The following is a 13,696-nucleotide window of genomic DNA, read 5'->3' as shown; positions in this document are numbered from 1 at the left end:
GGTTCTTTATGCATCGCAGCTGTTTATCCTGGCCGGCGCTCCCCGAAAATCAGACCCGTTCGCAGCACCCGTCATAACATCCGTCATCACATCCTACTGTCAGCAACACAACGAAAAGGGTTACAGTACACTTCACAGCTCTAAAACAGCACGGCAAATTTCCGACATGTCGCTGGGATGGGGTGAGCGCTGAACAGTGATAGCGGCGAACGCACCAGCGCGGACGAGCGGTCCAGCCGTCAGCCGCCACCGTCACAACATCACCCAGATTCTCGTCCAGTGTCCACGGCGGTCCACCAGAGATCACCCAGACATCACCACGTTACTCACAACTCACAACAAGTGCATCACTACCCAAAGCCTCCGCCTCATTTCAGATCGCCAAACACCACAGCCTACAGTTTACAGCCCTCAGTTTAAAGCTCCCACCTTGAAAGCTACACACAATCCACGAGTCAGAGTCTGCAGTGCCAGCGCGTCACAGCCCACAGCTCAGAGGCTCTCATTACAGCCCACAGCCCCCACCTGTCACACGCCACAGCCCTCGCCCCCACCCCCTTCCTCGTGTCAGATGACGGCGCGGTGTCCGGTAGCGCTCCATACGCCCCAGACTCCAAACCACCGCGGGCACGGGTCAGAAGCTCGCCCACGGCAAAACGCTGAGGTAGGCAGGAGGGCTGACAGCCGAGGGATCGACCACTGCCGTCGGTATGCCTGCCACGCGAGCAGCCACTGCCGGATCCGCATTGTCGCCGACAAAAAACAACTGTCACCCTGGCTAAATTTGGACGTTACAGCATTCCCGTGAAGAAGGAGCCGCAAACACTAAACAGCCACCTGATATCTTCTGGCATGTGTTCTTCTCCAAAAGTGAGCTCCCACAGCCAGACGACACAATGTCCCCTCTTGACGTCAGGCTAAGCGGCGCTGCACAATGCACATGATGGCGTGCCTTCCGTGACGCCACTCCTACTAAAAGCGCCGACCACCGGTCTATTTGGTGATGACGATTAGGGCTTTACTATCGACTAACGACACCTGCTGCATTGTGCCGGCGTCAGGGGGCGTGTAGCTGATAAACTATCACACGGACGCCAATAAAGTCGATTGCACGTGCCGTTAGTGGGCGGCCCGAGCCGAGGCCGGCCGGGCGGATCGACTGAACCTGGCCGAACAGAGGAGCGACTTAGCTGTCAGGCCGAATATTCAAGCGCTTCAGAACGAATGTACTAGAAGGCGGTGGACAGTGGAAAGTGGACATAGGTGGACTCTGAGCACTAGCGGTCACCAAGCAGTCAGCAGTCATTAATCAGCAATCAGCGGCCAGCAGCCAAGAGTGGATAGCCGACACATTGCGCTGCTGCTTTCAGGCTAGGTGATCATTTGACCCAACTAGGCGCTTGTGACTGGTAAGGAAAATTGCTTTCATGTTGTGTCATGAGGCGCTATGTGCTGTGCTGTAATATGACACGATGTGATGTGTCTTGTAACACGGAACCAACTGACCAGCCACGGCCCAGGTATCGCAACGGAGGCTCTGCCTTACTGGCACAGGGCACGCTCCAAACTCAGACATGGACGCGCCTCCGCGAGCATCCTCAGTCGCTGCACCACGAGCGTTTGTCACGCCACCTCATGATCGGGATGATTCAGACTGGGGCTGCTCTAAAAGCGGCTGACTCAAGCTCGTAACTCGTCCGACGAGACAGGCTCCTACGGGGTGAGGGTAGAGCTGGCCGCGGCTGGGGAGCTGACGCCGCTAAGGCAGGGTTGGCTAGCACGCGAACAACGGCGGTCGAGGGAAAAAGGCCGCCTTCTCAGTCAGTCCCCTTCTTGGTTAGTCGCTTCCCAGTAGCGCTAACCCTCCGGTACCCACAGACAAGACGGCTGCCTTTCCCCTACCGCAGCCGTCATTCGTTCATCGCTACTTATTAACCGCTACTTGGAAGACAGAATGCTGGGACAGAATCGTCAGTCCCATTGTCGCATCCTCTCCACTTAGTTCCTCTAACGGCCCCTGTTCTGTTCTCAGTACACTCAGAGTCCAAACACTCCTTGTTCATCCAGCCATGAGCACGAGCAGCCCGGAGTCATCGGTCGCACGCCCCGACCTACCCCGTTCAGTCCAGACAGCGACCCGACCGACCGACCGGGCGGTGGTTTTCCACGACGTCCGCCGGCGCGCCGGTGCGACCGCTGCGAGGGCGTTAACCGCTTCTGGGTCCGGCCATTCCACAGCCCACCTGAGGCGTGCCGTGGTCCGATAGCCGCCTCCAGACGAGCCGTCACCCCGGCTGGGAGCGGTCCGTCCCAGACAGTGACCTTGAGGTCACCCCGACAACAGACAGACACAGGAGCAGACAGCGGCCCCACACAGCAGCTGGAGTCAGCTCAGCGCAGTGCCGGGTCCCAGCGGCGGGGCTGGGAGTCACCTGAGGGGGCGACCAGCTGATCGGGCGGCGGGGAGGGGCGGGGGGCGGCGCGCCCGTCCGACCGCGGCGGTGGCGGCGGCGGCGGCAGTGGCTCGTGGCGACCGGTGGGCGGCGGACAGAGGGACCGGCGGAGGACAGAGGGAGGCAAAGGACGGGAGGAGACCCCGGCCACTGCTCAGACACAGGTGGGAAGTCGACTGGGGTCACCCCGGTATACAATATTTACTTATACGGCGCTGGAGTAGATAACGATGAAAAAGTGAAACCGCGCCTCTAAACGCTACCAATCTCAATTACAACATAAAAGCTGCTCATTTTATGAGATCGTCTCTAAAAAGTTTCAATATATAAGTCGACCAATTGTCAAACGGTATTGAAGCTACTGGCACGCTCACCGAGACGGTACCCGTGTTGGTAGGTATGCAGTTATGATTCGCCTGCTTGTTCGTTTTACCGATGCCATAAAATAATTAAACGTACCTCGTGTTCTGTCGTGTACCTGCAGATAAACAGCTTAAATATTACTTAGCTGCCAAAGGGTTGGACAAAGAAACGGTAAGACAAAGTTCCCTGTGTTTGTAACCATGCCGTTTCCTTCCAAACGAGTTGAATTGTGTGTTGACTCATGCTGTCTGCAGCGCTAAACAAAGATGGTCTGACATCACCAAAACAGTTACCTGAAGTCACGGCGGCAGCATTACGTAGGTGAACCGCCACCAGTCCTCGCTGAGCACAGCAGGCTGACGCACCCTGAATTCGATGCCACGGTAACAAAATGATGTCTGCGTCATCACCTTCCTTCCAAAACGGGTCCGAACCCCTAGATACAGCCTCCTGACGTCACCGTCACTGAATGTGCTCCGGAAAGGGCTCCCGCTCCGGCAAGGCTTCTAAGCAGCGCCACAAGGCGAAGTATCCAAATAAGAACTTCTTGGGACCGAGTCCCCCTTCCTCCGCAGCCACGGTTGCCGATCTACGCGTATTTACCCCGAGCATATTTAACTTTTACAGTGACACCACAACCTCTATACGCCTGTCATGCTCCCAGTCATGGTGGATGGTGACCGCTCCCTGTCCTGCACCGTGGCCCACTGTCCACGCAACCAGCCCCTGCTAGATGGTTGAGGGAGATACAGAGGGGAGAGATCCCCAACCGAGACGAAAACGTCTTCATCGTGAGCGGTGGATGGACCGCATTTCCGGACAGGTGGCTTTGTTCTGAATACGGCACGCTACCTCGGATCACCCCAGCGCTCTCCAGTCCCCACTCATGAGTCAGACTGGAGGCCACCCGGTAGACACTCCCCTCGGTTAGACCGGGGTATTAGATAAGGCAGACATGGGGCTCCAAATCGCTCGCTATGAGCTGCATGGGATGCAATGAAAGCCTCCCACGACGCCGCTCCGCGTCACACCTCTCCACCGAGACCGGTCGCATGCCCTGCATGGGACCTTGGTCACCTACTGAGGTTCGCAGGTCGGAATATCTTGCCCTCATGCCGACACATCTCTGCTACCGAGTGACGTGCCGTAACGAGCACCATGGTTTGTGGCGCTGACAGAGTCAGAGATAGAAGTCACGCCTGACCGGATAATCACTAAGGGAGAGTGTTACGGTAGGCGTTTCTTTATTTTTATGTATCCGTGACCGAGTATCGAACACCTATCTATTCAGTATTCACGCAGTTAGAAGAAAGGGAGAAAAATTGACTCAGAAGAAGTCTAATTATCCCCAGAAACACCGTGCGAGAACCAGTAAAACTGAACCTGAATTTGATAGCAAACGTTCATTAGTGATACACCACGGAGAAACCTTCTGACGTATCGACAGAATATTGACAAATTCGCTAGACCTTAGTCATCGATCGCTGGTTATTGACCCAGCTCGCGACCTTCAGGCTGACTTCCCGTCATCTTCTCTGTCCTCAGACACCACCGAAAGACTATTTTCGGCCAGTATCGTGAAAACATCTACTTGTGTTTGACTGTGAGCTGTACGCTGTGCAGCGCAGCATCAGTTTACCACGTCTCTCTGTGTCTCCCTTTCAGTTTGAGAGCAGCGGCTTTCTCTCCCCCAAACCCGTGGGCAGCGGCACTAGCTTAGCGCCAGCAGCACTCACCCAGCGGCAGCCATGGGCAGTGTGGACATGGCCGAACTGTTCAGCCGCGTCGGCGAGGAGCTGCGCACCCAGGAGGGCAGCCGGATCCACCGGCAGCTGCGCGAGGCTACCAGCGGCTCGGGCCGGCTGGCCGCGCTGCTGCAGCTCTCCGCCATGGCCGAGGCGACACCGCAGGGCCCCGGCCGGCTGGACAAGTCCCGTCCGGCCGCCACCGAGTGGCTGCTGCGCGAGCGGGACGCCGGCTCCGACCAGGAGCGGCTGGCGCTGCTCAACCTGGCCGTGCAGTTCGCACCCACGCCCGGCTCCGAGGAGCAGCAGCCGCTCGAGCTGCGCGACCACGGCCAGACGCTGACGGCCGCGCTGCTGCGCCGCCAGCACGTGCTGCACGGCTGCGGCCGGCCAGAGGACCGCGCCGCCAACGCGCTCTACCTCAGACAGCTGAGAGACGTGCTGCCAGAGGCCACCAGCAAGAAGTTTGAGCGCGAGCTGGACTCTGTGCTGGTGGCTGCCGACGAGCAGCCGGCTGCAGACGAGGAGCGGCCCTTCAAGCTGCCGAAAATCTACGGCGGGCTGCACTACAAGCTGAAGCGCACGTCGGCGCTGGTCAACCCGGCCTACGTGGAGGGCAAGGGCCGCTGCCTGGTGGCCAACGAGGACATCCCACCCGGTGAGTCAACATCGCTGCTCTGTGACACATCAGCTCACGGCACATATGTACACACTAAACATAAACTAAAAATATATTGGATACTGGCATAGAATCCAGTCCAAGTAAACCCGATGAGCAGCTGGGCTTACGGGGTCTCGTAACGCCCCTATCGTGTGATCACAGAAGTGATCACAGAAGATTGTGCTCATTTTGCGCTGAGTAGCTGGTTTGATGTGAGCCAGTCGTCAAAATATGCACGATAGAAAGGAAAAGAGGTATCTTACGCGGAATCTCACCGCCCAATACTACCGTGCTCTAGCTCGTATATCGGTGTATTCTGACCGGACTCTGACCGCCCCGTCCCCGTGTGCTGCAGGCTCGGTGCTGATCACAGACTCGCCGTACGCCTGGGCTCTGGGCTCGGACCGGTGGCAGACCCACTGCCAGAACTGCTGCCGGCGCACTCTGGCTCCGGTGCCGTGCACACAGTGCGCCGCAGTCGTGTTCTGCAGCGCCGGCTGCCGCCAGGCCGCCTGGAATCGCTTCCACCGCGCCGAGTGCGGTATCCTGGAGCACCTGCGCGGCGGCGGACTCACACCAATGGCTCTGATGGTGGCACGCACTGCGCTGACTGCCGGCATGGCCCGTCTGCGGCCCTACCTGGCCCGCTGCGACTCGTACGACATCACCGACGTCGACCCGGCCGCCGTGTACGACTCGCTCGAGTACGACGCCGTGTTCGACCAGGTGCCCAACAGCGCGTTCCGCTCGATCCTGGACGCGATCCGTCGCGGCACGCTGGCCATCTACCTACTGCGCTGTCTCCTGCTCACAGAGCTGGCCGCGCCGCCGGCGGAGCTGGACGAGCGCCAGCAGCTGCAGCTGGCCGCCCTGCTGCTCAGACACCTGGAGAGCTGCGCCTGCAACGGCTTCCAGCTGAGCGAGCTGGTGCCGGCCGAGGAGCTGGGCCGAGACGCCGACGACGAGCCGGAGGCCGTGGAGCTGGGTGGCGCCGTCAGCGCCACCATGAGCCTCATCAACCACAGCTGCGACCCCAACATGACGCGCGTCAACCACGGCCGACACCTGATCGCCATCACCACGCGGACCGTGGCCGCCGGCGAGGAGCTCCAGGACAACTACCGGGCGCTGTTCCACGAGGCGCCGCGCGCCGTGCGCCAGGCAGCGCTGCTCGAGCGCTACCACTTCACCTGTCGGTGCTCGGCGTGCCGGCTGCACTGGCCCATGTACGACCGGCTGTCGGCAGTGGCGCCGCGCGCCGCCGTGCGCGACCTGCTCGAGACCGGCGCGCAGTCAGAGTCAGATGGAGAGTTCCGCAGCGCCGCGCAGGCGTTCGCCGCCGCCGCGCAGCTGGTCGAGGCCGACCACGACGACCCGCTGCAGCCCAACCGGCTGCTGGTCGACTGCCAGGGCTACCTGACCCGCTGTCTGTGGCTGGCCTACCGACTGTGAGCGGCCAGCGGGAGAGGATGGAAAGAGAATCGTCAGACAGGGCCCGGACAGAGGCGGCGATCGATTGCGAGCGGCCCACGGCGCCCGGCTTGGTGAGGAGCTGAGACATCACCTGTCCCAGACAGAGTCATGAGACGAGCTACCGCTGGCAGAGCGAGATCAGCAGGAGATCGTTACACCCCTCTAGGGTTAGACGACACCCCAGTCGTTAGTGATCCATGGGCGAGCGGCGCCCGAAGACATGAACTAGTCCCTCGATGGCTGTTACGCCGTCTCGGCGCGGCGCGCGATGTGCGGAGTATAGGTGGGGGCAGCTCGGTGAAGGGGAGCTCTAGCCGTGTGTCTCGACCGGTGTCTCTCCGAGGGGCGGACGGTGACCCGGTCGGACGGATCCGCCGCCGGGGCGGTATGTAGACGCCTTGGAGCGGCGACTCTCATCCCCGGGCCGGTCGAATGGTCCGCACCGGCCGGTCAGTCAGCTGACGGGCGGACGCCGACCTTGGCCGTCAGCTGAGCGCCGCATGGCGTGACCGAGCACCGGCGGCCGCCCGGTCCGCCCACTGTAGACGCCGGAGCGCAGTGCAATAAACGGGCCCGCGGGGCTCACCGAGCCGCCATCGAGACGGTGTTTGCAAAACCTGACGTGATAGGGGCGGAGGGGCAGCTCTGAATAATTGCCACCATGCAGCCGAGATTTGACAGGGGAGGGAGAGGGGCTGAGCGGGCGAGTAGCGGGGTGAGCCGGCTCCACAGGGGCGCAGTCGTGCGAAACGGACATTTGGAGCTCAGGTGGGCAAACAGACACGTGAAACACCAGATGCACCATTCTGGCGCCCTCCCAACGTTTCTTACATCTATTATCTGAAGCCATATGCAGGTGACAGGTAGCTACCACTCCGGTCCGGCTTCAATTCTTGTCCTTTTATGTCTCCTTTTATTTCTCTTCATTTCAATTTCTCTGGCACATGCCCACTGCCGTCTCCCGTCCGTCTCTCTAGTACACTTCCGTCTCATGCCTCATGTCTTCTTGCATTGTCGGAAATCTCTCAAAAGCGCGTGGGTGAAGGGATTAAACCCCATCCCAAGCCCGTACCAAGTGATAACCATCCAGCAGAGCGCTGTCGCCGGGCTGATTCTGGCGGCTCTCAGTTTCAGCACAAGACAGAGGTCGTCCCGGATGCGGTCCAGTTTTTGTCTCCGTTTTATTTGGGACTCCGGTCAACCGTTGAGCAGTCTGCAGTCGGCCGACGGGCGGTCCGAGCGGCAGTAAACGAGCGGGTCGCCAGAGAGACGTCTGTGTACTAACTAACGTCGGCTGGGGTCGTTACGGGTCGCCGAACTCGACACAACGGCTACAGTTGATGTCAGCTGTTCCCCTGACTGGGGTAATCCTCTTAGCAAGAAACACTCACAAAGGCGGCGGATGCACAGGTCGGGTTAAAAGCGACAGACGAATCGGGCAGGTGTGGGGCAGCTCGTCTCTGCGGAGTATTCGGTTCACATTTTGACGTCCTGCAGAGCACCACAACTTGAGCTAATGAGTGGCTGTTTCTAAAGCTAGACAACCGGGAACGGACGGTCAGGGCTCGAGCTCCGTCCTGGGACACCAAACACGACAGCCATACGCGCCAACCAGCTCGATTTTCGTATAAATAATTTAAAAAAAACTGGTAAACGTCGCAGGCTGCGGTAGACCTTCGCCGGAATGTAATTATAGTTACATGTTATGTAAGCATATTTTGAAGTTTGACGCAGCTTCAAGTATTTAAAAAAGCTATTTTGAGTTACATGGAGTTAAGGTAATCCACTATGCAGCGCAGATGCAAGCGATGTGCGTCGCCTCTATTTAAACTCCCGGGCTAAACTCAGGTGGAATAACTCAGGCGGTCAATGATTGGTCAAATATAACAGCGCATGGGCAAAATAAGAACCTCAATTAGCGACCAATCTTTGACACCAAGGGAACTTGCTTTGGTCGTGAGCTAAGGACATGCTACCAACTAGGTATACATTCCAGATGTCGCATTGCAGGAATGAAAACAGAACCACACCGCACGTCTCCGTTGTAATCCGACGGACAGCTAGACACAAACCTGAGCCTCCTCGCCATATTTTTGTCGACGGCAGACCGGAGAATAGCACCATCGACAGTGGCTATAACTCATGATGACGGCCTTATAAAACCCATACGTGGCGTTCTCCGAATAATGAGAGGATTGACGACGCGGAGCTGCAGCCCATCCGCCATCGTCAGCCGAAGTCGTTCTGCCGCGCCGCGCCGGGGCGGCGCCGTCGCCGTCTATCTCGGTCTGCCTCTCTGACCCCGGTCAATGATGCGGCCGTTAGGGCCAGCGACGGTCTGAGTACCGGGTAGCAGACGGGCTTGGCTGGACAGTAAAGCTGTTATGACCCAGACGGTTGACCTTGTCACGTCCAGGCGGTGCAGGTCATAGAATCGTCACAGGATTCGGCAGACCCAAACAGCAGAGCTTGCTAGACCTAGACTACAACGAAATAGATTAATCCAGGTCGAGCTTCACCTGACCCAGGCGGTAGCGCTCGCCTAATTTAGACAGTAGAATTCGCCTTACCATAGTGTAATAAATAACAAGTGAAGACACTTCGATTATTTTGTGTAATGCGTTTTCTTCTGCCGGAAGTGCTCTCTCAGAAAATCAACGATATCTGATGACGATTGATGACGTTTTCGTCATTGTAGTGCAAAAGTTTCATCCCTGTAGTGAAAACTTCTAACCCAAGAAACTACTATCCAAGCTTGTAGTTATATAAGTGTTGGTTTTAACAGCTAATTCACCCTTATTTTCTACAAAACACTGAAAATAAATCCCTCTACACGCAACTTGAAATGAAATATCACTTAAACATAATGAGAAGACCAAAAACCTATTTTTACTACACATCTTTACAAGCTAAGAATGTCTTCTTTATGCCAGAATGGGTATAGCGTATGAACACAGGGACAGGCCCCACAGCTCGCAATACCTAAGAATTCATGTTCTCTTATCAGGCATATCGTTCGGAAGCTGTGTAAATGCCGACGCAGTGTTAAAATGGGCCAAACAGCTATTCATCAACTGGGCATTTCACCGGGCTGAAACGCATCGATGTCCCCTGATTTTGCATATTATAATGCATTCAATAGGAACAATGAACATGCGATGACTCTCATTCATTTCGCGCAATAAAAAGCATAGGTTCTCAAGTCAAAGTGAAGGAAAAGACCGATCAAAATGACTCGTATAATACAGACTTTGTTTAAATACTCTACACTTTTAGGGGCTGGTACTGTTATGGTGTCCTCTATTTTTGAATATTTTCATACCAGTTCTGTCACATTGCATTCAGTTAGCGATCATACATGCAATAAAAACAGTGGGTTCTCGAGAGTAAAGTTACAGAATAGAGTGAATGCTGATACGATGTTCAGCATGTTGGAGCGCAGTTAGATCGAAGAGCACTTTTATCGGGCTGTGGCACATCGATGTCCTCTGATTTTGAATATTTTCACGCATTTTATAAGAAAATGCGATTATTTTCTTTCATTAAATGCAATAAAAAACATGGGTTCTCGAGTCTATGTCAATCAAAGGACCGATCAAAATGGGTTATGTTTTAGAGACGTTGTCAAAATACCCTACACTTTTTAGGAGCCGGTGGTGTTATGATGTCCTCTGTTTTTGAATATTTTCATACCGGTTCTGTCACAATGCATTCAGTAAGCGACCATACATGCAATAAAAACAGTGGGTTCTCGAAAGTAACGTTACGGAATAGAGTGAATGCTGATACGACGTTCAGCATGTTGGAGCGCAGTTGGATCGAAGAGCACTTTCATCGGGCTGTGGCACATCGATGTCCTCTGATTTTGAATATTTTCACGCATTTTATAAGAAAATACGATTATTTTATTTCATTAAATGCAATAAAAAACATGGGTTCTCGAGTGTATGTCAATCAAAGGACCGATCAAAATGGGTTATGTTTTAGAGACGTTGTCAAAATACCCTACACTTTTTAGGAGCCGGTGGTGTTATGATGTCCTCTGTTTTTGAATATTTTCATACCGGTTCTGTCACAATGCATTCAGTAAACGACCATACATGCAATAAAAACAGTGGGTTCTCGAGAGTAACGTTACGGAATAGAGTGAATGCTGATACGATGTTCAGCATGTTGGAGCGCAGTTAGATCGAAGAGCACTTTCATCGGGCTGTGGCACATCGATGTCCTCTGATTTTGAATATTTTCACGCATTTTATAAGAAAATGCGATTATTTTCTTTCATTAAATGCAATAAAAAACATGGGTTCTCGAGTCTATGCCAATCAAAGGACCGATCAAAATTGGTTATGTTTTAGAGACGTTGTCAAAATACCCTACACTTTTTAGGAGCCGGTGGTGTTATGATGTCCTCTGTTTTTGAATATTTTCATACCGGTTCTGTCACAATGCATTCAGTAAGCGACCATATATGCAATAAAAAACAGTGGGTTCTCGAGAGTAACGTTACGGAATAGAGTGAATGCTGATACGACGTTCAGCATGTTGGAGCGCAGTTGGATCGAAGAGCACTTTCATCGGGCTGTGGCACATCGATGTCCTCTGATTTTGAATATTTTCACGCATTTTATAAGAAAATGCGATTATTTTCTTTCATTAAATGCAATAAAAAACATGGGTTCTCGAGTCTATGTCAATCAAAGGACCGATCAAAATTGGTTATGTTTTAGAGACGTTGTCAAAATACCCTGCACTTTTTAGGAGCCGGTGGTGTTATGATGTCCTCTGTTTTTGAATATTTTCATACCGGTTCTGTCACAATGCATTCAGTAAGCGACCATACATGCAATAAAAACAGTGGGTTCTCGAGAGTAACGTTACGGAATAGAGTGAATGCTGATACGATGTTCAGCATGTTGGAGCGCAGTTACATCGAAGAGCACTTTCATCGGGCTGTGGCACATCGATGTCCTCTGATTTTGAATATTTTCACGCATTTTATAAGAAAATACGATTATTTTCTTTCATTAAATGCAATAAAAAACATGGGTTCTCGAGTCTATGTCATTCATAGGACCGATCAAAATGGGTTATGCTTTAGAGACGTTGTCAAAATACCCTACACTTTTTAGGAGCCGGTGGTGTTATGATGTCCTCTGTTTTTGAATATTTTCATACCGGTTCTGTCAAATTGCAATCAGTAAGCGACCATACATGCAATAAAAACAGTGGGTTCTCGAGAGTAACGTTACGGAACAGAGTGAATGCTGATTGCTGATACGATGTTCAGCATGTTGGAGCGCAGTTACATCGAAGAGCACTTTCATCGGGCTGTGGCACATCGATGTCCTCTGATTTTGTGTGTACCAAGGCATTCTGTAAGAGACTGGGATTATTTACCTTCATTTAGTGAAATAAAAAACGTGGGTTTTCATGTCTAAGTCAATTAAAAAATCCATCATGACGGGGCATGGAAGACGATGATGTAGGCTGAGGATAACGTTCAATCAGTTCAATGATTTAGGGAGTGACGTTTTATGACGTTTTATTACGTCATACTGCAGCGTGAGTAGCTACATAGCCCACTTCCAGCTGAAGAAAAGTTGTTACATGAGTTTGCATTATACATTGGTGAAGTGTCTTCACTTGTTATTTATTACACTATGGCCTTACTTAGGCGGTAGAGTTAAGTAGGCCCTCGCCTGGCCTCGCCCTTATCGATCCCCAAGTGACCCACCTTTCCACCGATTGAAGGCCTCCATGTCGTTTTTCCAGGGCACCTTTTTGTTCTGCAGACCGGTCAGGTGGAAGAGACGGTTACCGTACTTGAGAGCCACGAACCTGGGACGGAAAGGACAGACGGCGGTGATAAGTCATTAATAAGTCACAATTAATTATTGAACCAACAGTGACTGCAACAGTCAGTCACAGTCTATAGACCAACCGGCCAGTAACTGCCAGGAGCATGGCAACGTCCCACTCCCGCCCATCCCGACCCGAACCACTGAATAAACGATGACTTTCGGCTCCTTCCACCGACCTACGACGGACAACGCGATACGCATAGAAATCCCCATCAAACATGTAACACACAGGCACCTTGATAACAGTAAAAGAGCGGATGGCGGTCGGTTCGTAACTGACCTGAAGTAGTCCCTCCAGAGCAGCTCAAAGAGCACCCAGTAGGTGGACTTATTGGCCGTCCGCTGTTTCTCGTATCGGCCGATCTCCGAGTGAATGTAACGCGGCGACAGACAGCCCAGCGACAGCCTGCAGACGGAGGTAGTGGTAAAAATCTCAGACAGCGCAGTAGAGATTTTAGGCACTATCACTTCAGACGGTGATCGGTTCCGTGGGCGGGTGAATTCAGTGTCGCCACTGTAAACGTGTGAGCTGAGACAGCAAATATAGCTACATGTAACCAATTGGAAAGGCAGAGCAATACTTGAACATTAGACACCCGCAAACTCCGACCCTACACTCACAGTGTGAGGCTCCACAGAACAATATAATCGGTACCAACGACACGTAAACCAGCACAGGTCGGTAAGCAGCACTAGCAGTCAGAGTTTGCGCCGTCAGCCCACAGAGGGCACCGCAATCAGCCGGCAGATCACCCCTCTAACCGCCCACAGAGGTCGCACTACACGCTATCGACCGCAGCCACACTCACCATGGACTGAACTTGGTCGAGTAGTCCTCGCCGCTGAGTCCATTACGGGTCTCCTTGTAGGTTGCCACGGCGTCTGTTTCCCAGAGGTAGTGGTGCACGCGGGCCAGGCCGGACGTCTCGCCTCCCGGCCAGGGGAAGGCGGTGCGCGGCTCCCCGGGCGACTCCCCCTCGGGGAGGCCGAGGTCAGCCGGCGCCGGCAGCGGGCCGCACTCGAGTCCGTCCGGCAGCGGCCGCAGCCGGTCCGGCATCTGCAGCGGCGGACGCACGCGCCCGCCGCCCTCCACCGCCTTACGGAACTGCGTGTACACGTCCGGCGTCCTGGGCGGAG

The 13,696-nt window shown here is 54.1% G+C and overlaps 2 protein-coding genes across 4 annotated transcripts in view; one reads left to right on the top strand and one right to left on the bottom strand.

Annotated features, from left to right (window-relative positions):
* LOC122388797 (cryptochrome DASH-like) overlaps positions 1-13,696 on the bottom strand; it is a 28,009-nt gene that overhangs the window by 12,875 nt on the left and 1,438 nt on the right. For all 3 annotated transcript variants that reach the window (XM_043380195.1, XM_043380197.1, XM_043380196.1), the window contains exons 4-6: positions 13,369-13,686; positions 12,840-12,965; positions 12,433-12,536 (exon numbers count right to left, since the gene is read on the bottom strand). In XM_043380195.1, the coding sequence (XP_043236130.1) occupies positions 12,433-12,536; positions 12,840-12,965; positions 13,369-13,686 (548 nt within the window). The remainder of the gene's footprint in view (positions 1-12,432; positions 12,537-12,839; positions 12,966-13,368; positions 13,687-13,696) is intronic.
* Positions 2,513-7,295, top strand: LOC122388796 (SET and MYND domain-containing protein 4-like). The gene is made up of 3 exons (XM_043380194.1): positions 2,513-2,617; positions 4,482-5,219; positions 5,578-7,295. Exons 2-3 carry the CDS (start codon positions 4,565-4,567, stop codon positions 6,672-6,674), a joined length of 1,752 nt encoding a protein of 583 aa, XP_043236129.1. The 5' UTR covers positions 2,513-2,617; positions 4,482-4,564; the 3' UTR covers positions 6,675-7,295.

Source organism: Amphibalanus amphitrite, unplaced genomic scaffold, assembly GCF_019059575.1.
Source record: "Amphibalanus amphitrite isolate SeventyFive unplaced genomic scaffold, NRLGWU_Aamphi_draft 000335F_arrow, whole genome shotgun sequence".
Lineage (NCBI taxonomy): Eukaryota > Metazoa > Arthropoda > Thecostraca > Balanomorpha > Balanidae > Amphibalanus > Amphibalanus amphitrite.
This window is presented reverse-complemented; position numbering and strand designations above follow the sequence as displayed.

Excerpts from the sequence above, each read along its gene's own strand:
- LOC122388796 (XM_043380194.1), top strand. The coding sequence starts at position 4,565 with ATGGGCAGTGTGGACATGGCCGAACTGTTCAGCCGCGTCGGCGAGGAG. Across the intron at positions 5,220-5,577 it reads CAACGAGGACATCCCACCCG|GCTCGGTGCTGATCACAGAC; the intron begins GTGAGTCAACAT and ends CGTGTGCTGCAG.